Source organism: Oratosquilla oratoria, chromosome 41 (genome assembly GCF_046742065.1).
Source record: "Oratosquilla oratoria isolate Oo_2021 chromosome 41, ASM4674206v1, whole genome shotgun sequence".
Lineage (NCBI taxonomy): Eukaryota > Metazoa > Arthropoda > Malacostraca > Stomatopoda > Squillidae > Oratosquilla > Oratosquilla oratoria.
The window spans coordinates 7,038,578-7,061,741 of NC_134817.1; the positions used below are offsets into that span (position 1 = coordinate 7,038,578).

At 42.7% G+C, this 23,164-nt stretch overlaps 2 protein-coding genes across 4 annotated transcripts; one reads left to right on the forward strand and one right to left on the reverse strand.

The window, feature by feature from the left end:
• Positions 1-747: 747 nt before the first annotated feature.
• LOC143020926 (maltose permease-like) lies at positions 748-15,761 on the reverse strand. Of its 3 annotated transcripts, XM_076177876.1 has the most exons (10): positions 13,460-15,761; positions 11,655-12,032; positions 10,455-10,746; positions 8,381-8,535; positions 7,977-8,167; positions 7,540-7,676; positions 6,537-6,652; positions 4,246-4,497; positions 3,297-3,443; positions 792-2,556 (listed from the first exon to the last, which is right to left on the reverse strand). In XM_076177876.1, the coding sequence occupies exons 1-10, from the start codon at positions 13,515-13,517 to the stop codon at positions 2,468-2,470; spliced, it is 1,815 nt and encodes a 604-aa protein (XP_076033991.1). In that variant the 5' UTR covers positions 13,518-15,761; the 3' UTR covers positions 792-2,467. The 3 variants fall into 3 exon arrangements, 2 of the variants coding, with proteins under 2 accessions (XP_076033991.1, XP_076033992.1); XR_012965956.1 differs by lacking the exon at positions 6,537-6,652 and having other exon boundaries at positions 748-2,556; XM_076177877.1 differs by lacking the exon at positions 11,655-12,032 and having other exon boundaries at positions 794-2,556.
• A 2,258-nt stretch (positions 15,762-18,019) lies between these two features.
• LOC143021103 (uncharacterized) lies at positions 18,020-21,158 on the forward strand. Its single transcript, XM_076178387.1, has 3 exons — positions 18,020-18,696; positions 18,748-19,656; positions 21,078-21,158. Exons 1-3 carry the CDS (start codon positions 18,553-18,555, stop codon positions 21,156-21,158), a joined length of 1,134 nt encoding a protein of 377 aa, XP_076034502.1. The 5' UTR covers positions 18,020-18,552.
• Positions 21,159-23,164: the final 2,006 nt, after the last annotated feature.

Below are 23,164 nucleotides of genomic sequence, written 5' to 3' on the forward strand. Positions count from 1 at the left end.
ACACTACTTTTATGGACATGCATGGTTTAATCTAGTGATAAAATAATCTTATCAAGGACAACCGCCTCCTCTCTCTCTCCACTCCACTGAGTTTTTTTCTTTTTTTTATCTTTAAGGCTATCGACCTATAATGAGGTCATTAACCCTGATTGAGTTTTGGGAATGCCTGGCTTATATAGTCGATCTAAGCTGACATCTTGGCCAGTGATTGGCTGATGACGGTTGCTGAGGCCGAACTGCCAAACTATCGCTTTGCTGAGGAAAGACCCAAGTGGGGGGAGGGGGAGAAGGTGGGCTGCTTGTTCCTTCGAACAAATGGCGAAGTAGAAGAATAAGGGTAGTTGGAAGGGTGTCTTAGGTGAATGGGTATTTTGACACCCGGATGGGGTATCGTGTCACCTGGCTAAGGGGTGTATCGTGACACTATACTTCTGGTTTAGGTAAAATTTCTTGTTTTAAAAGTCGTAGCTGATAACGCTTCTTATTCCTCGCGCTGTGCTCCCACGGGATGTCGAAATACACGAAGTCGAAAGACAATATGCCGAAAGGACCGAACGGACCTAAAACCGAACAGATTTGGAGCCGAACAAACATGAAGCCGGAAAAAAAAAACATTGCAATCGGCAGAATGAAATATGAATAATTGTATGTAAAAGAATAAATAAAACTACGTCATAAAATATTTCTTTATTTGATTTACGATGTAGCCTACACATATGAAAATAAAGCTATCATACTTTTTTTGTGTTTGGCAGGTGAAATGTAAAAAAGACATGTTAATAAAAGTGAGAACTTTGCAATAGATTTTTTTTTACAAAACGACAGGTGAGTACAGTTGGCAAGTTTGCGCGTTTCACACTGATTTCACTGTTTTTTAACTGTTATATACAATCCCCTGTTCATTACTTTCAAATATACTGATTAGGTCTCATTACATGGCAATCAATTTGTAAGACAGAAAACACGATTTAAATATCTGTTCTGTAAAAGTCTATATTTTTTTCAAATGTCCACAATTTACCTGCTATTCATTACGGGAACACTGTGCTTGAATTACGTAAATCTAATTTCAGTGTAACGTTTGATTCAAAGCGTTTATACTCACCATCTGAACATCTTAATGTAGGGTTACACCCGTCGACGGTAAGTTTGAAGTCCGACTTTTGCATTTGTTTGTCCTATAAAAAGTGGTTACACGTAAGTCCAGCCTTACCTTGTTGAGAAATTCCAACCAATCACGTAAAAGGAGCTAGAGCAAGCCCCACCCTCTATCCAGAATGAGGAACTCTCATTGGCAGAGCCAATGCGTATTTCACTTTCTCAAATATTTTATCCCAAAAAACTTGAACGACTCGCGATCTATCTAAAATGCATAATTGACGATCTTTGCATATCCTATACACACATACGCGTTGCTCCTTTCCTGTATACTGCAATTAGGCAAATACACACACATACAACTCGGTGGCGCGGTTGGTAGAGCGCTGGACTGGGAAGTACGGTGGTGCTCGCAATACCCAGTTCGAATCCTGCCCAGGGCTGAAATTATTTCGGTATCCCTGCGCTTTGGGTCGTTACTCTGACTCTCGTGGGCGGGGAGTTGGGTGTGTGTGTGTGTGTGTGTGTGTGTGTGTGTGTGTGTGTGTGTGTGTGTGTGTGTGTAAGGTCATAGCATTACCCATAGATCGGTCATACGAGCTCTGAGCTCTCTTCCGAGAGAGAAATAGCTGTCGATCACGAGTCCAACACGTGATCCAAAGACCAAGGTGAATACACACATAGATTATCGAGCACTAGGCAAAAGATATTTGTCATCCATAGAAAATGGTAATTGAAGGGCTGACTCAATGAGAGAGAGATTATATTATCATTATTTCTTAATATAGTCGGGGTGCTTCTTCTGGTCATATCTTCCCTATTACAGTTCAGTATTCCAATCCATCACGGCGAAAAGTATAGATATCAAGCGAATGGTAAGACGAGTTTTCGCGCGTAAGAAAAATGACCAATGCATTCCATAAATTCTATTTTCTATTTCAAGATAATTTTGTACTATTAAACAATTTATCACGCATTACTGAATAAGTTGTATAAATATATTTCAAATATGTCGGAAATATGAATACTATTAACATATATCTTCAGTTTCTTTCCCTCGAATCTCGTCCGAGGTGTGAACTACAACGGTATTGTGTTGGGCGTCTCTAGGCTTGGAATCCAACCCAAATCCTCCAACGTTGGACGAAATCCATCCATAGGCTCGGAATCCAACCCATCCATTGACTAGTCGCCGTTTGAACACAGGACGAGTAAAAAACGCATTGTTTTTTCCCTCCAACGCAAGTCCACACTGTATCAAAAGACGCGTAGTGTGATGTAGTCCTTAGGCACTGTGCTGAGCCATATCACTGTGCTAAAGACGGATTGGCACGCTCAGCTACGTAGGTCGTTATCACAGAAATGTGTGCTATGTAGGACTGTGGCAGGCTGTAACTTTTGCCCCGTCTACTTCGCTGTAAGTTACCTCCATATATTTGTCGCCTTCGTCGGGACGAGCTGAAAAAACGGAGATAAGCAAGTCAAATATGAATAAATAGGTAGACATATAAGTTAGTTAACACACGAATAAATTAAATAAATAAACAAACACATCAATCAGCCAGTAAAAAACAAATAAATTCTTTTACTGATTCGAAATAATCATCTTTAGCTATACCTACTGCATGCTAACAATTCAGCAAAGCCACAACCCTTTCTGGAGCTCCCAGCCAATCACAATTCAGGATCAGAGGATCGACTGACCCTGTATTGTTAGCATACGGCCGGTATTGTTTGACTCGTTAGAAGTTCACTTACATACTGTCACAAACACCCAACTCCCGTCACGTGATATGTTGGTGTATAGGGTGAAAAGGGAGATAGAAAGAGATTATTACGTCCTCCACGTCATCTACTTAGTTCAAAGCAAATTCACATGCAAGGCTGGACAAAAGTACAGGAAATATTATGATCCCGTGGAATAATGTGAAATGTTTTATTTACAATCTTCTAGTTAACGTAGTATTAATTTATCTGGGTGAGTGATCAAAAGTATCAGTGAAGTATTTGGCCTGTATGAAACACAATCCAGCACGACCGACATGACGTCATGTCGTTGCACAAATCCCCCCAAAATCAAGAGGATCAAATGACGACCAATGGCAACGAATTACAACAGTAAAAGAAGTCTGCAATATAAAAATGTTTGTATTTGAAAAAAATGAGACCATAAGCTGAACAAATGTTCGATGACTGACCCGTTGTAGGCTCTGGGGTGGTACAGCACCAGGAGAAGAAGTGCAGGAGGAAGACGACGACGCCGACCAAGGCAAAGATGAGGAAGGTGTTCGGGCCTCCCACAGATTCAAACAGGACTCCACCCAAGAACACAGCTATTGAGTAGCCTGTAAGGAATACAAATTTTACAATAGTTTCACTTGTCAATATATATATATATATTTTTTTTTGTAGGAGGCCATGTTGTATACATGATTTCAAGAAATCTACAGCGACAATGGCGTTGTTGAGTTTATATTGGAGCTTTAATTTCTCTCGTGCAACAAGTTTCTGTGGTGGTTCCAAATAGCTGAGAAGGTGTCCAAAAGACATTAGGTGCGGTTTTCTCTTTTTTTAATTCTCCTATACGTATTTCGACCTTACTCGGTCATCCTCAGGGAGGGAGTAACAATAGTTGGTGATTACATGGGTTTAAATACAGGCCGTACATTGGCCGAACACTGGGAGAGGTCATTTCATGTAGCCGTGATCCGTAGCGCTGCGTACGTGGAAGTAGCAACTTCCTTGTGGATTGTGGAAAGGGGTGTTATTGTTTGTGTTATGTGCGTCTACTGCTTGGGAGTGTGGTTGTGGGCATGAGTTGTATGTTAATGGAAGGTTTCTCGATGTATATGTTCACTGCTTCGGCCATTATTATAGTTTTAATTTATTATTAATATGATTTTTTTTTTTTTTTTTTTTTTTTAATCCGACCTAGATATGGATCAAAAGGTCTCCTGTCGGCATGCTCCGCCTTTGTAAAATATCGGGAGACTAGGACGATGCGCCTTTCGAACTTTGTGGCGCGGAATTTAATAAAACATGCCCTTGAATCAACTTCGATGGTGGCAGATTCGACCCGCCATCTCCTCAGCCTTCGCCACGAGCAACGACGCCCTAACCATCTCGGCCAACGAGCTTCATACTCACCTATGGCCTCGTAACAGATGTTGACAACACTCTGGACGGTTGCCGAAGTTCCAGGCGGTGCCAGGGACCCAGCGTGGACGGTGATGGTGGCGTAGCCGAAGCCGTAGCAGGGCCCATGAAGCACCTCCACTATCAGAGTGCCCCAGGGATTCCCAAAAATTCCTACCAGATATAGGAGCCCGTAGCGGAGGGCGAAGAGGAAAAGGACAATGGAAAAGACGCGCTGGGCTCCTAGACGACGAAGAACGAGGTCTGCAAAGGAAGAAGAAGAGAAGAAGGAAAAGTTTAAACAAATACTGTAAATGTGGTATCTTCTCTCTCTGAACGCATAACATTCAACCACACACAGAGCGGACACCAAAAACTGCCCTCCTTTACATGATAGAACTGTTAATAGTAATTATGTCAAAAATCTAGAGATAATGATGATGATGATTTTTTATACGAGCTATGGTGGATCCCGCCGCTGGTTTGGGCGGCTATGAGACGCTACCCAGGGACGTTGATTTCCTCGCGTGGTCTATCGAGGTGGTGGAGTAGCTCGCATCACCCTCAACAGCGTGGTCAAGTGCAGTTGCACTGTCCGGAGGAGTTTGGGTGCTGTTGTTACCTTGGTGAAGTCAGGTTGGGGCTCCCCGAGATGCGGGACGGTCTGTCTCAAGCTGTTAGTGGCAGGGCAGTGAAGCAGGTAGTGGGCGAGTGGGTGGCGGGCGGGGTGTCCACAGTGGTTGTACTCTTTGGTTACGAAGTCCTCTGGTAGCTCCTCTCTGGAGCAATAGCCCAGCCGGAGACGATGCAGCGCGACTTTTTCCGCTCTCTTTAGATCTCTGGGGCTGTCGAGGTGGTCAGGGCATACCAGACAGCCTGGTACTTGGTAGCCCCGAACTCCCGATGACGCAGATGCGCATGACGGGCTGCGGTGCGTCTTACCAGTGTCTTCATCTGTCCTAAGGACATTAGGACATAATGGCTGACAGCTGGGAGGGCTGAAGCCTCTCGCGCCGCCGCATCTGCGTCCTCGTTCCACCTTGTTCCAACGTGGCTGGGGATCCAGTTGAGTCTCACCCGTTTCCCTACGGTTGTCAGGCTCTGGATGAGAATTGGTGTGGGCATGATGAGGTCGATGTCTTGGGTGGGTAGTGCCTGCTAAAGTACCTGTAGAGCAGCCCTGGAGTCGGTGTAAATGATCACCATTTCCTCGCGGCGGTTGTTGGCGTGCCGGAGGGCGTGCTGGATGGTGACCACTTCCGTTTGGAAGGTGGAGCAGTGGTCGGATGTCCTCCATGACAGTACCTCCTCTCCCGTGACCACTGCCTCCACGGTTGTGCCTCTGCCGCTGTCAAAGGATCCATCCGTAAAGTACACCGTGATACCAGGGTCCCAGGCCTGTGCCATGGTCACAAGTGCGAGCTGCCGTAGCTCCTCCAAGGAACACAGAGTCTTTGGTGCAGGGAGAGACGTATAAGTCACCTCAACAGGCGGTTGCTCCCACGAAGGTGGTTCTTGATATGCCTTGGAGGAACCGGGAGGAGTCCAGTGCTAAATAAAATCACCTTTTAAAATAACAAAATTATATATAAAAAATAACAACTGTCTATATAAATGTGCAAATGTATTACAACTTCATTAACCAAAATTCAAATGCTAGCATAAGACGGTTGATAAGAACAATATATTGAACATTCACTATGGAAAAATAAGAGAAAAAAAAAGTAATTTGCACGGCGCAAACAAGCAAAAATAATCACTTCTGTGTTTTTTTCTAGAAGACCATGAACACTAATTCAAAACAAAAACTGTGGAATGGCGTCCATGTTCTTCTCTCCTCTGGTTGATCGGAGAGTGATCCCCGAGGAGCAACTGAGATTTGATCACTGGGAGCCTTCTGCGGAGGAGCTGGGGCAGGACGAACCCTGATTCGTTTGCCCTTCCCTTCTTCAGGAGTCCTCCCCTCCTGGCTTCTCATTTTGCCATGTTTACCTCACGGGTCTCCCTGACCCTCTCCATCTCTTATCTATCTCTTTTTATACATTCTATTTTATATTCTACATTTTCCATTGTTCCATGGTAGTAGTCACTCCATATAATCCCTTTTACTTTTCATCTATCAATTTAATTAAAATTTAAAATCCCTCTCCGTACTAAGGACTTTTTTCATAGTTCCAAGCTCACGGTTCTAGTTGAACATCATTTCCACTACATACCCACGACACATTTTTTTGTTCTCTCTTTACGATCTGTCCGTCCTCCCCTCCCTTTCCCTACTTTCCCTCGGACATTGAAATACCTACCAGAAGCGTACATGCAAAGCACTTCGAAGAGGCTCTGAACTAAAAGGGTGATCCCCTGAAGAAGCTTCATGTGAGACATAGACTCTCCTGACCGGACTGCCATATCCTCTTGCAAGCTGTTCGATGACGTAATGGTGACGTCATTATGGCACAGTGACGTCATGGCGTCAGACAATGCGACGTACGTGGAAAGAGAAAATGGGAAATTTTGCTCTTGTGAGACAGAATTTAGGGCGAGAATCATTTAGAGAAATTATCTAATAATAAGACTTATTGCAAATCACATACAAACGAAGAGAGAAATTTGTAGGAATATTGTAAGTACAGAAACCAGGCAATGGAATCAACATAATTCTCGAATCATTAATTAATTAGTCAACCAATCAATCATATAATCAAATGATCGGTCAATGATTAATTGATTAATCCTTTTGATTAAATATCGAGACAAAAATGTAAAATGGGATGTTCTAAAAATATTTATTCAAAGTTTGCAATCAAGTGTACTTTTCAGAGATCACGATCGTACCAATAAGAGAGACGAAATAAACAAAATTGATAAGGTACCGTTTTGAAATACTATTTCATCTACTCGAAAACCGAAGAATAACGATATCTCATGTCGTTGAAAACTCCATATGTTGTTTACAAGTGCGACCGTCTGCGGTTGACAGCTGATGTACAAGTACATGACCTTAAAAGGTGGGAACACAACTGGACATAGCCTCACAAACGTATTGTACAACAGGATATGGAATAGACACGGGGACAGTGAGAGAGTAGCGTTGGACTAAGATGACCGTCGAGGAAAGGTGTTTAGGGGAATTCCTATCATAAGATGTACTCTCAGAGTCAGGAGCAGAGGCATTGGGAAAGACCAGAAGGAGAACAGGATACAGGGATCCAGCGGCAAGACGACTGATGGGGAAGAAGAAGAGGAAGAAGAAGGAAAAGAAAGAGATGACAAGAACTGGGTTCTGCCTGTTGCAAGGCATGCACTTACACGAAGAGCCAGAAGGTGACTGTTCCATCCATAACCCCAACCAAGACGACGAAGAAGATGAAGATGAGGAACCTATTCTGCTTCAGGAGGCTCTGGACGCCTTGCCACACCGGAACAGGATCTTCCTGCCGGGGCACCTGTGCAGGCGCAGAATGGGAACTCATTAGTTATTGTAACTGATTAAGCATACAGGCGTGTGCTTGCGGGCGAGGAAGCGCGCACACACACACACACACACACAAGTAACAACAACAACGACGACGACGACAACAAGGTTCATGGAATGTGTTGACCTTGCAAGCAAACTCTCACACTCCTCGCTACCCAACCTTATACCCCACCACCACCACCACCCACCTTGTACCTCCAACTCAGCATTATCGCAGGCCACATCACTTCCCGAGGAGGCCCATGTGGCAGCCTCGAGAACGACTCACGTGTAACGAGAAGACGGCGATGAGGATGTCGAGGCCCCCGAGAACGAAGAGAATGATGAAAGCGGGCATGTAGATCTTGGTCTTGGAGAAGGGTCCTGTCCAGGAGTCCACCAGGTACCCGGACAGGGGCGCCACAAGGCCCCAGCCGAGGGAGCCCCAGGCCCGCTGGCTCCCGTAGTTCCCATTTTCGCCTGCGGGAGGAGAAGGAGGTAAGAGGGAAAATATTGCTTTGGTGTTTGGTCCTTTGGTCTTTGTCCAGGGGAATCTTAAGGAAAAAAAAAAGAACTCTGAACTAAATTCTATTCAACTACATTTGGGGAGAAGTTTATTTCCATCCGTTGATTACACGAGTGGAGAAGTTGCTTCTACCCACGCTTGTGTCAAATCTTTGTCCTGGTACGTACCGACTGAATCAACACAGATGGCGTCCGAAACAGAGTTTGAAGTAGAGCAGCCAATGGTAGAGAAGAGGGTGATGAGAAGAAAGGCCCAGAAGTAGGAGATCCCCCAGACATTCGGGCAAAGGTCGCCGCTCCAGTCGCCTCCGTCACAAACGAGTCTGTCCATTAAAGAGAAGACATGATCGAGGAGAGATGACTTTGAGGAAAGAAAGGTGCATTTGTGAAAGAGAGGTCCGGTGGGGAGCTGTGAGTGTGAGAATATGTTAGTAGGTTGCTCTCTCTCTCTCTCTCTCTCTCTCTCTCTCTCTCTCTCTCTTTCTCTACACACACACACATACACACACACACAAACACACACACGCACACACACACACACACACCTCGTGACGCGGTGGTTAGAGTTCTTGCCTACCATTCCGGCGGTCCGGGTTCGTATCCCGCCCAGGGCTGAAATAATTTCAGCATCGCTGCGCTGCGGGTTGTTACTCCAACTTTTGTGGGTGAGGTGTTAGGGTGTGTGCGTGTACGTTCACAGTGTTATCCATAGATCGGTCATACAAGCTCTGACTCACACTTGCATGAATTTGGATAATGGATCACTTATCATCCCTGGACAGAGGTGCTCACAGTGTAAGGAGTACAGGAGAAGTGGAATATTTATATCAATATAATTACGCAGGCCTTCCATTGTTACTTCCCTTTGAAACAGACGCGGACCCACCGAGCAGACGCCCCTTGGATCACACCTAAGATAAAGAGACTGATTCAGCAGCGTGCTAGAGCTTTTTACACTGGCATCAGCCTTTTTAGACAGCTCCGGAACAAAATCATAAAGGAAATCAAAAGAGCCAAGAAAATGTACTACCCCAATAAGATCAAGCACTCACGGAAGAACAGCAGCCAGTGGTTTAACAGGGTTAAAAGTTTGTGCGGTATGCGGCAGGCATCTTACATCCCCCTCCTATCACAACTGTCACCTGACCGTGCGGCTGAGGAAATAAATGACCACTTTGCATCCATCTGTCAAGCGCTGCCCGGGATTGATTTATCTCCTCCCAGATTTTCTCCTGAACCTGCTACCTCCACCAGCCCCAGCACCGCGGCTACAGGTGCGTCACCACAATACCATCAAGCCGATCAGAGCACGCACCGACCTGTATAAGATGAGCCCCATACCGACATTTGTGGACTTATTCAACAACAAGAAATAACAATGTTGTACAACACAGCTATTCCTTAGCTTACTGTTTTGTTTTGTTATTAAATGCTTGTAACATCTTTTTACTGTCACAGTTTTATAATTCTATAAATCTGTAGGCTTGATATTTTTATCAGTAATGCTTCTATACCCAATAAACCGTATTATATTATTATTACTATTATTATAATTATTACTATTATTATTATTATTACTATTATTATTATTATTATTATTGTTATTATTATTATTGTTATTATTATTATTACTACTACTACTACTACTATTATTATTATTATTATTATTATTATTATTATTATTATTATCATTATTATTATTATCATTATTTTATAATTATTTTTACTACTATTATTATTATATGCATATTCAAGGAAGTAAGCAGGGAAACGCATATTAATGAAAATAAATTGTATAATCACATACCTATACTTATGCACACAAACTTATTCACACCAGAATTGTTTTACTCATATCATTGCATTTTGCTATCTGCACAAATAACAATCAATTCCACCCTGCATACACAAAATCATAAACATATATACATATGCCAAGGGCTTTCTCACCTTCTCAAGTGAGGTAGCCAAAATCAAAGGTATAAATCCACTCCCACCCATTTCATACCCACATACTCCACTCTATTTTACTACCCCTCCCTCCCTCTAAAAGCACAAAAATGACAGCCAAAAATAGATGAGATTCTGCAATTGTATGCATTTAATGAATATGAACAGACTAGAATTGTTTTCAGCTTAGTGAGAAAATATGAAAGTGAGTTCATGGCAGTGATACACGCTTATCAGTGAGTATTTCTTCTATTGGAAAAAAGCGAAACATTTTGACAAGTATTCCGCTTACGTTATGTCGGTTTGAGCAAGGTCGATGACGTCACATCCCGGCATCCTGGACGACAACTGATACACATGCAATTCTTTCCCAACGGTCGAAGTGGTTGAATTAAGCGTGAAATTCATCCTTCCAGTTAACTTTAAAATGTAGAGAATGTCATCGTGAGAAGCATTGAAGGGTGAGGACATTTGAGAGGAAGTTTCTGGAAGAGTGTCAGAGGATGCGGTGGTGCTTTGGGACGATGAAGAAGTATGGGAAGCAACTAGTCGACAATCCCACGCAGATGAAGCAAAACAGTCACCTATTCAAGGAGAGTCAGAACACACTGCTTTCATAAATGATTTTCCTAAGAGAGTTTCAAATATAGTCAGCGCAAGGAGAAATGACCGATAAGGCGGGGCTAGGAGATTTCCCGGTGTTGCCACATGTGGGCATCCATGGCGAGAACGTGCATGTGGATGCAATGTTTTCTGAATGCAGTGTGAGGGGGGCGGGGCCAGAGATTAGATGTAGCGGCAGCGTCGCTCTCTCATGCACATATGCCATATCTAGACTTAAAGAAACGAAACCTTTGTATAGAAAACATTGCTTTGGTTTTTACCTCAGTGGTGGTGTGTGACAAAAATTATAATATAATCATATGAGGCAACATTATAAAATTATGAAATAGAATTATAAAATAAAATGAAATTATAGAATAATTATATGTGGCACCACAGGGGAACTCCCAGTGATCCGCCCTAACGGCCAGATCTCAGTGCAACGGGTATAGTAAAGATGCAATACTAAGGGTTTCTTATGTTTTTTCCTTCTCATTTTCAATCAAATGCGCTAAGTTTGAAAAAAAAAATGAGAGCGAAGAATCGGAAGAGTTATTTAGATAGGTTATCCTATGCTTCAGAAATTTGTTCTGTAATATACTCCACACGACTGATCGCATGTTGTATGCGTGTGTGAAATGTATATTTTTTATTGAATAGAATCTATCTTATGCAGGATCTTGGTATCAAAAGTGTTTATCTTTTATTGTTTTTACTGTTTTTTGATTATGAAATGAACGAACTTCAGTAACAGACTCACAAATTATAATGGCGATATTGTAAAAATAATAATTTCACATGGACCGGGTATGATGCGGATGTCATAAAAAGGATATTTGAAAAAAGAATACTAAGAAGAAACAAAACAGGCGCGACAAAGTCGTCTTACCCGTTTCGAAGGAGACAAAATCCCCCTGACATCTTTCTTCCTCTTGGACGTTCTCCCTCGACATGTTCCCGATGGACTGAAAGGATACTTGCCCCACCTGTAGGACCTCGTCCCTACCCAGGACGCGCCCTCGGAAGGAAGGTGCGTCGATGATCCTTGGAATGAAATGCACCGACCCGTAGGAGACCACAGTCACAATCAACGTCCACACGAAGATCGCCTTCCTTGCTCGAGGGTACTTGTCAGCAAGGGCTGAGACTATGGGCTTGCAGAGGACAGTCGCGATCAGGGAAAGGGCTGTCAAGGTCCCCTGGACGGACATGGGGATGCCCAGCTGAAGGGCGATCACCATCAGGAAGGGTAACACAGGTGCCATAACTGGAAATGACAACAAAATGAAAGTGGCTCGTTGATAGTGAAAGCGGTTGAAAAGAAATTGCAGATACAGAAAGCAGAGTAATGTATTGAATATTCATAATAATGATAATGTTATCACTGGGTTATCGGCAACAAGGATTTCGAAAGGCAAAGAAGGAGGGAAAAAGAGGAGAAGAGAGACGTCAAATGAATGCAAATCGACGTGGTGGAGAGTAGAGCGGAAGCAGTGTTTTTGCATGAGAGTTCCCTGTGAATCCTGAAGGCAGTGCACAGGTCACGGTAAGGAGGGTGGAGACAGAGTGTTTGTGGAGTGTGTGTAACTTGATGGGACTGAACAGAATACTAAAAAAGAAAAATGAGTAGAATAGTGAAGATGTGTGAACGAATTAGAGGCATGATAAAACCCCGTTGAAATTATTTGAACATGTTGAGAGAATGAACATCAACTGACTGGAAATGAAAGTTTTTTTGGTCAAAGATGGAGGTAAGGGAAGAGGGGAAAGGGAAGAAGTTGTGTGAGAGGAAAGAGTGAAGGAGAAAGAGAGAGGGAGAGAGAGAGGAGGCGGTTGTCCTTGATAAAATTATTTTATCACTAGATTAAACCATGCATGTCTATAAAAGTAGTGTGGGGTGATAAACACTTGGCAATTCCTAAGAGTCTGGTGAGGATGAGTACAAGGACAAGGATGAGGATGGTGATTAGTATGAGGATGAGGACGAAGTCATTGTAGAGGACGAAGACGAGAACGAGGGTGAGGACAAGGAGGAAGAAATTTGGGGGAAAGTAGAGAAGGAAGAAGATGAGGAGGAGGTCAAGAAGGTGTAGGAGAAGGACAAGGAAGAGGAGAAAGGGAAAATTAATAAGGAGGAGAAGGAGGACAAGGAGAGAAGGAACAAAAGGAGGAGGAAGACAATAAGGAGTAAGAAAACAAGGAGGTGGAGGAGGAGGAGGATAATTTTCTATGCAGAATGAAATTCGAAAAATATAAGAAAGTAACAGATAATAAGAAATTATCCATATCAATGTGATGGCACGGAGTAAGTGTACTAAGAGTATATTACTATCATTAGGCTTCTGTCCAGGAGGTTACTGACCCTCAGTGGCTAACCAGCCGTGACCTTCAAGGTCTGGTAACACTTTCGCAGCAGAATCACAACCCCGATATAAGAACCACGCTGCGACTGCTGCCTCATTATAAGGACCAGTCTCAACTGCAGCTCCACCAAAAGAGCACCTTTGCCGGCAGGTTTATGGCACAGGATTAATGAATCTTGACTCGATAAACTTATGAATTCCGAGACACGTGAGCGGACATGACCTCTGAACTACTGACGATTGTAGTAACCCCTCGACTGAAGCAGTTCACCTCGGGTATAATGCATTACACGTGTAAATACTATATGTAATGTGTTTCACTGATACTTACATCCCACGAAGAAGAAAAAATGAAGCTTGATGGGTAGAAGACGCGTGTTGATCCCCATCTTCTATTCTCTTGGAGGTAAGGAAGAAGAAGAGGAAGAGGAAAAGACGGAGGTGGGGTGAAGGAGGATACTAATGAAAGAAGCGGAAACTGGATTAGGGAAGAGGAGTCCTAGTGTTGGAGACAGTGGTGGTGATGGTGGTGGAGAGATCCCCAGGAAAGAAGGAGGACTGGGACGTCTTGGCTCTGAGGAAACGGAGGAGCAAGTGGAGGGAGGACAGACGGGAAGGAGGGAGGCGGGTTGGCTAACTAACGCAGTGAGTGGGATGGAAGTGCGAGTGCAGAGGAGGCGAAAAGAGACGGAGGGTGACGATAAGAGTGTTTACATGCCCGTGTCTCCAGCGTTTTCTTGAGGTGGAGGTGGAAGGGGAAACTGAGGGTGGAGGAGGAGAGTTATGGGTGTAGGGGAGAGGTGTGGGTGTAGGGAGAAGGTAGTGGGGAGAGAGAGAGGGCAGTGTTTCTTTGGGGGTAGGGGGGAGAGGGTTTGTGGTAGGAGGATGAGGGTACAGGTGGGTAGGAGGATGAGGGTACAGGTCGCCACTGGACAGTGCTGGATTGTATAGTGCTAAGGGTGACAGCGGTGGGGATGGAGATAGTGGAAGGGTGGTCAAAGGACGGTGGTAGTGGTTATTGTGGTGACAGTAGAACAAAGGTGATAGTGGTGTTAGTGGTCCAAGGGTCGTAATTGTGGTGAAACTAGTACCGGTAGTGGTGCAAGAGTTATGGCAGTGGTGACATTGATGGTGCGTACCCCAGTAACCAATAAGACGGTTTTTCCAAACTAGGAAAACGGTGCAAAGAAGCCAGCTACCACAAACACGTCTAGGCCTAGTCTAAAACAGGGATATGGCGATGACATTAGATAAGTGTCATGCCAATAGAATAATTATTGGCTAAATCACAATTTGTGAGTGTGTGTCTAACGTGTCACCGTGGGGAACTCTACTTTCGTGATGTATCTCCCTAATTATGAAGTTGTAAGTCCGGCCGAGGCAACCACATAACTGTGGCAAAGCAAGTTTAAGAAACAACTTTTAGTAAGTTGAACGGCAGTGCATGAGTATTCGCGCCAACTCGAAGGATGTCAAGGGGATGACAATGGAGATTCTCTTGGTGATGACTAAGGTGGTGAGTGACGTGATGGTGGTGATGTGGCTTGGTGATGAGTTCATACCTGGTGGAGGATCAGCGCATGATTGAAGTAGATGGATGTGGTGATGTATTTGAAGTGATGCAAATATGGTGTTGATATTCAAAATGGTGCAAATATGGCGCTGATATGCGAGGTAGTACTGAAAATAATGTTGTCCATTTCCGAAACGGTGCCTATAATCGGTGAGAGAGTTAGATTAGCTATAGATGTACACACAACTAAAGGATCTGGCGATATAGACGATAAGGAATCAAACTCTGTCTAGTGACACTGATCCGACCCCAACAGAGAGAAACGTCCCTTGTGATAATTCCATCTACATCGATTCACTGGTGTAGTAACTGTTAACTGAGTCTTTCAGGGTGACAAGGGAGAGAAAGGTGGGCGATGACGGGGGATGACAGAGATGGAAGAACGGATGGGCTCTCTCCCTCGTGGACGTCCGAAGAAGCGGGACCTGTGTCTTCCTCAGGAGGCGGTACTGGCAACTGTCTTGGCGTCAGCTGCAACGGTGAAGGTGACACTGGAGCTTGGTGGTACTTGCTCAGCTCTTGATGGTGGGAGGAGGGGGTGTTTATGTCGAGGCACTCGCTCAGACACTGGGCTCCAATCTAAGGAGTCATTGTATCTGTGGCGCGACCATGAGTTAGCAGAACGTTGTTTGGGTGGGGAAGCAAGAGGACACGATGAAGACGTTTACATCGTGGGGAAGGGAGGGAGGTAGGGAAGAAAGGAGATGGGATGGTAGGGAGGAGAGGAAGAAGGGTGATATATGGAGGGAAGGAGGGAGGCAGGGATGGAAGAGGGAAAGATGGTGTGGAGGTAGGGAGGGAAGAATTGGGTAAAAGAAACAAGGGTGGTATGGAGGGAGGGAGGGAGGGAGGGAAGGAGGGAAGGGGGGCACTAGTGACCGCTATGATTGCCGTCTGACGATTCTATCAATTTAGTGGGTAATTTCTACACTAAGGCACTATTCACACTAACGGTTTGAACCACGGCGGTTCAATTACAATGTAAGTCAGTGTAGGCGATCACACACAACCGCGCAGTTTTTTCCTTGTCTATACGGTACCGCCACAGTTTCCGCGCGGTTCAAACTGCTGCTGTGAACAGGGCCTTAAAGTTGGTGGTCTTATCAAGCGCTATCAGCTTGGTATTTTTTTCTTTTTCCTTTTCATCTGATAAGGGCCTCAACAATAACAATATAAATAACTGGGATTGAAACGAGATGGAAAGTTCTTTTCTAGTTCATAACGGATGACATTTTTCTAGATTGTATGGTGGTTGATCCTACATGATTAATTTTCTAGGAAATATTCTTTATTCGTTGGTGATAAATCATGTCTTATCTAGAATCCCCTCTTGTTGATGTCATGTAACATATTTTCTAGATTGTGTTCTAGTTTATGTTAGACGGTTCTATCTAAGTGAGAGGCCAGACATGAGACAGAAAAATCTATTACATTGGAATGAAGTCGTCTAACCTTAGCCAGTATAATATATATAAAGTGCAGAACCTCACCTCCAGGTCTTGTCCTCCACTCGTCATGGACTCAAAGGTCTCCTGTAGATAAGCTGTAGCTTTGTTACTATTTGGAAGTCTGTAGGCTGCCCAAACCCCCCCCCCTCCTTTTTTTTAATAATAACAAAAACTATCTGACATTATTAGCCTCTATCTAGTGCCTTGTTCAATTTTTCTTATAGGGAGAGATAGAGAGGAGAGAGAGAGAGAGAGAGAGAGAGAGGGACATATATATATATATATATATATATATATATATATATATATATATATACATATATATATATATATATATAATATATATATATATATATATAGAGAGAGAGAGAGAGAGAGAGAGAGAGAAAATGAAAGACAGAGGAGGGCAAGCAAATAGAGGGAGATAAGAAAGAGGTCATGAGAGGTTGAGAAGAGAAAAAAGAGAAAAAAAGGAGAGAGGAAGTTCAGAGAGAGGAAGAGTTAATGAAAGAAGGGAAAAATCGAGATTGAGCAGGGAGAGTACAAGGAGAGTACAAAATATATCCACTGGGGTCTATATCTATGACTTCTGTTAATAATGTACTAAAACTTAAAGATAATATAAACTGAATACCCCACTATTGAAGAAAAGAAAGATATCTGAAGTTACGTATGCTGCGATCACTAGCTGTGATCCTCTTCAGCGTAGTTTTACAAAGGGTGGATTAGCTTATATATATACTAGGAGGGGAAGAGGGGATATGGGGAGGTAGGGATACTAGTGCGTGGTCCGTTTAATCCCTATTCGTGATGACCCCAAGGTTACAATAAATGACCCTTGACTGTTCCGGGTTCGGTTCTCAGCAGATAAGGTAGAATTACAGCTCACATATGAAAGAGCAGAATTAAGAACGATATTGTTAACATGGTTTAGTTTCAGCTGCTGGACACGATATTTTCCAGGTAACATTCCTACTTTGCTAAATTCTTCTATATCAATATAACTATGTTGAGGTAAATTTAGCACGAATCTAATTATCTTATTTATTATAACCTGTAGCCAAGACTGTTTTTTTCTGCTCAGACTACTGTACCAAGAGCTTTAAGCGTAATTAAAGTGATGCTGTATCAGGGCTGAGACCAGAAGCTTCTTTGTTTCCATTTACAAATTTCTGGCTTTTCTGTACAAAATTTTAACCTTATGTGAACGCTTGGATACAATCTTATCCGTTAAGGCATTTCCTGAGGGGAGCTGATCTAAGGGTATTCCAAGATAAGTTACCTCTTGTTTTGACTCCAAGACATTACCCCCACATCTGACCCGAACACCGCGGTATTTCCTGAGGTTGGGTTTTGATGTGAAGACAATATTTTCCGTTTTACCAAGGTGTAAAGACAGCTTGTTATCTATGAGCCAGTCCTGTACTGATAACAGTTCAACAATCAAGGCCTCCTTTACTTCAACTAGGTCCCTATTTGAAACAATTAGTGCGGAGTCATCTGCATAGAGCAGTAACTTACATTTCACTGTACCCGGCATGTCGTTGATATAGACCAGGAGCAGATGCGGTCCCAGATTTGAACCTTGTGGTACACCACAAGTTATCTCTATCACCTGAGCAGGCTCCATTTACCTGTACAAGTTGTTTGTGACCTGAGAGGTAGGACTTGAACCAGCCAATATTCGCCACTCCTAATGCCTGATTTTTTTAGATAAAATATAATGATCTACTGTGTCAAATACCTTATGTAGATCGAACAAAACTAAACCCGTGTAGTTATCTCTGTCACATTCCTGTTTTATCAGATTGCAAAGCTATATTAAGCTGGCGTCTGTTGAGTAGTTTGATATAAAACTAGATTGCATGGCGTATAGTAGATTACGTTCCCTGATTGTATACGATACGTTCCAAAACTTTAGAAATAATACTTAGAATGGGACCTTTCGCAGTCAGGCTCGTAGATTCCTATTAGCGCTAGAATTTTCAATTGTCTCGGATTTCACGAGGCAAAGGGGTGACTTAGCTAATTTGGAAACCGATATTAAAAAAATACGACATAAATTGCTGCATAAGTGTATTTAAAATTAAAAACATGACTCTTAATGTTATAATTTTTACTTACTGGTGTGTGATAAGGCTTTGTTAATTTAATTATAAGATAAAACTAAAAATAGGTAATTATTTTTACTGAAGTAAGTATGAGCAGTAAAAATAAGAGGATGTTGATTTCGGGTTGTGCATTTTATCTGAGAGTGTTGAAAAATAATGGATATCACTGTCACGTCCTGTATATGAAAATAATCAGTGAGATAAAAGATAACAACAGTGGTGGCGGACGTACGAGGTACGTTTGTGTAAACAATAGCCTCTTAGATCTGCTGGGAGCTATTTTCAAACAAGTATGACTAATTTTACGTGTGCCGTGGCAGACTGTTCGTCAGATTCAAGAAAAATTAAGAGAAAGACAAACCAAGTAACTAAAAATGTCAAAGGATATGCCAGATTTCCGAGTGCAAAAACGGCCCCCTGTAGAAAATTGATTAAAGTACCTATTACAGATATGGCAGGAACTATATTTTCATTTTACATGCAATAATATGTCCTCCACACTATCAATATTTCTTATTTCTTATTTCAGTGGCAATGTAACAATGTTGTAGAAGACGGAGCATTACGCAACGCCTTTATTCAGAAAATTCTAAGGAATACCGAGAGTATTAAAAGATATACGGGCATGGAACAAAAGGATTTTTATGATTTGTTTGATTTGATAAAAGAAAATGTGACTCGCATACATTATTGGAGAGGGACAATTAGTGTCAAGAATGAGAATACACCGCCAGGCATTATCAAAGCACATACAAATAGGAAGTTGTCACACTTGGATGAATATTTAATGACCCTATTGCATATAAGAAAAGGATATGATTTAGGAACTTTAGGAGATCTTTTTGAAGTAGCACGAAGTGTTGCAAGTAGTATCATCATAACTTGGATTAATGTACTGTATTTAGTACCTAAGGACTGGCTTATATGGCCGACTGCAGCACAGGTGTGTGCAAGTTTGCCAAAAGATTTCCCTGAAGAGTATTCTGACACGCGAACAATCCTAGACTGCACAGAGATGTTCACAGTCAAACCATCAAATCCTTCAGCTCAGGCTGCCACATATTCTCAGTATAAACACCACAACACACTAAAAGTACTCGTTGGAATTACTCCCATAGGACTCATAACATTTGTGTCAAGTGTGTATGGAGGTAACACGTCAGACCGCTATACTGCAGAGGCTGAGTTCATTCATAAAGTTGACCCAGGTGATGCCATAATGGTGGATAGGGGCTTCAACATTGGTGATCTAATACTCCAGCGTGGTGCAAAACTACACATCCCACCATTTACAAGGAAAACCAGTAAAAGCAGGATGCTCACACAAAGTGAAATTGCTAAAACAAGAAGTATAGCAACAGTACGTATACATGTCGTGCGAACCATTGGAAGAATGGTTGGTTTGTTGCCAGCAGCCGAGGGTTAGTAATCGTACCGGAAAAATTAAGTCTTCGAAGCAAAATTATATTTTCTATACATTACATGGATTTGCCTATTGCCTGGTGCATTCAAATGAAAGTATATATCGGTAACGCCCATTGAAGTCGGTAGAAAATGACAAATTGCTTGGCTTGATACAATTATAGGCTGTTTTACGAATATCATCTGTAATTATAAATAGAGGCTCAAACAATGCTATATGCCGTTTGCAATCATGAAATTAATTGACTTAAATTTCAGACACAATAATGTACAACGATACACCTCTGTAAGCTTATAAAACTTGCCCAAAAAAGTATTTATTTTCCGGCAAGAATTATAAAATCTGGCGGTGTCTGGTATCAAATCGCTCACTGCGAAAGCCCCCCCCCCCAAAAAAAAAAAAAAAAAAAAAAGAATGGCCTGTAGTTTCCTGCCTCAGCTTTTGCGGTGTTACCCGAAACCTTTTCATGTCATTTGGGATAAATCCTGGACTGATAGACAAATTTATTATGTGAGTTATTGGAGGAGTTATAATTGTGACCCCATCCTTAACAAACCTCGCAGGGATATCGTCTAACCTTATAGCCTTATTAGCACTTATGCTAGCCAGTAATTTAAACACCTCTTCTTGGGTGGTCTGATGTAGTTGGAAACACTTTGTGGACTTATCTTTATAGTACTCCTGAACGTACCCTAGCCCAAACTTCCCAGAACCCGTTGTGAGAGATTTTACTAGTTTACTGGCTAGGCTATGGTTGTGAAAAAGGAGTTGAAGTGGTTAGCTATGGTGTCCTTGTCAGAGTTATGTTCACCGTTTATCATGAGTCCTATCCTGTCTACTTTGCTACTAGGCTTAGTGTAAACTTCTAGGTTCTTCAGAGTTTGCCAAAGCTTCTTTGGATCGTTTTTGTTCTGGTTCACCATGTTAGTACAATAATCAGCTTTGCCTTTTTCCTCCCAATATTTCTCCTGATTCCTATAGTATAGATAGCCATGATAGTCCTCCTGTTTTCTACTTTTCCTAAATCTTACAATAAATCTGTCTTTATCTCTAATCAAACCCAGCACTTCGTTTATCATCCATGGTTCCGTCCTCTGTTTTATTCATATATCTTTGAGAGGCGCTACTCTGTCAATAATAGTAAGAAAATTGTGCTTAAATTTAGACCAAGCCTCATAAACATCAAAACATTTTAGTAATGGCGACCAGTCTGTCCTACCCAGTTCATCTACAAAATGTTCACGTGAGTATTGTTTCATGGAACGAAGCTTCACTGTGTTGTGCTTATTGTGAGTCGTCTTCCTAGCTTTCCTAGTACAATACATGAGCTTGTGGTCACTAAGACCATAATCATAAGTACCAGCCTGTGTTATCTTATTGCAATCGGATACCAGGATAAGATCTATGATGAACCTGGAAGTGCCTGTTATTCTAGTAGGCTCGTCAATCAGTTGTATCAGGCCATGAGATTTTAGCAAGTCCCTCATTGCCTTAACAAGGTTATTGTTTGTACTCGCCAGATTCGTATTAAAATCACCTAGGATAATAATTTCTTGGCCATGCATAATGACCCGGTTGAAACAGTAGTTTCTAATGTGCTATAGAAAGACATCTGTTTCAGTGGTCTGTAACAGACCCCGTATAAGATGGGATGCGACTTAGGTAACAGTATTTCTATCCACACCCGGTATCGCAGTTTCTGAGTCCGAGATGGTACTGTCTAGCCAGGTTTCGGTGACACCGATGGCTGCTGCCCCGGTGCGCCGCGCTAGACGGAACTCGTCTATCTTTGGTAGAAGGCTTCTAGCATTCAAATGCACGAAGTGAAGGCCTCGCTTGTTGAAGCAGTTGAAGTCATCCCCGGGTGTTGACTGGAGCTGGGCACAGCGATCGGGGTTAACAGGTATAGGGTCATCCTCACCATCGGACGTAGTGGGTCCTGGTAGTTCTTTGAGTGTAAACCCATTGCAAGTGAAGTGGAGAATGTCCTCTACTGTTGCGGTGGACTCCTTTTAGACAGCTTACACATGGGTCTTTTGAGACTCTCGTTGCAACTGGGCCAGGACAGGGATGTACATCACCACAGAGGAGGGCGAAGGATACCAGAAACTTGGAAGTGTTGATTTTTCTGTTCGGTGTTATATGAGAAATTCACCTTTGTTTATCTAATCGAACCTGACGCCGCTTTCTGACTTCTTTTTGCAGGCGGGAGAAGGAACTGGCACAGAGTATGGTGGTTAAAAGAGATCCTTGAGATTTTGTCTCTCTCCAAAATGTTAAAGAGGAGCGGAGGGTAACCAAGAATGCCCACTGCAACGTATGAAGGTTGACTACTTGCAGCTACGTTGATCAGCAAGATCGCTCCCAGCAGGGCTAAAAGCATACCGGTCATCCCTGACGCCATGTCATAAATTTTCACGAGTATACATATTCACGGCAGGATACAGAGAACCGATTGTGAACTCTTGATCTGGAGGCACTTAAAAATACGCGTACTTGCAACAACTTCGGCCCCACATGGTATTTAGACAAATCATTTAAGATCACAATGGTGTCAGGAATATTAAAGTGAAGGTAACTCCCTGAGTGGGTGGGCTTACGGTACACTGTAAAGAATAAATTATAATTTTGATAAGAAGAACTGATGATAATTTATTCTTTGCAGTGTACTGTAAGCCCACCCACTCAGGGAGTTACCTTCATTTTTTTAGCAATCACCCTGACAATGTTAAGAAAAGTGTTGCCTCTGGCCTTTTCTTGAGGGCTTTCAGGATTTGCAGTCCTCAATTTCTGGACCAAGAGATTGAGGGCATCGAATGTCAACTTGAGAAGTTGGCTTATCCACCTTGGTTTCTGGACCAAGCCCTCAGTAAGGCTAGGGCCAACCATTTGAAAACTTCCGTCCCCTCAAGTTTTCACCGCTCCTTTAAGGACATTTTAAAAATTCCATTCAATAATACCATCAGTTCTTCTACTAAGTTGTTTCGTCATGAACGTCTCACTATTGCCTATCACTATCCTAACACCGTGCGTAAGCAAATTGTGAACGTTCAACAAAAACCGAAGGAAGTTGAGTCACCTGGTGTTTATTGTTTGCCCTGCAAAGATTGTGATTTGGTTTACTTGGGTCAAACCGGGAGAGACTTGAACACTAGATTGGCAGAACATAAAAGGTCAATTAGATATGGGCAAGAAAATTCGGCTGTTTTTCTTCATGTCAAAAATAAGAATCATTCTTTCGATTGGGGTAAGGCCAGATTAGTGTTCAAGTCCCACTGCGGTTTCAGGAGGAAAATAGTCGAATCAGCATTAATTGAGGAATGCCCTAATATTAATATTTCTAAAGGGCAGTGGACACCTGACATCATTTCACGCGCGGCAGTTAACAACCTGGTACGGACATTACAACCCCCCCTCTCCTCACCCCCTCCTTCCTCCGCCACCCCAGTTTGCCCCGCACCTGAGTGAGGTCATCTGTCCA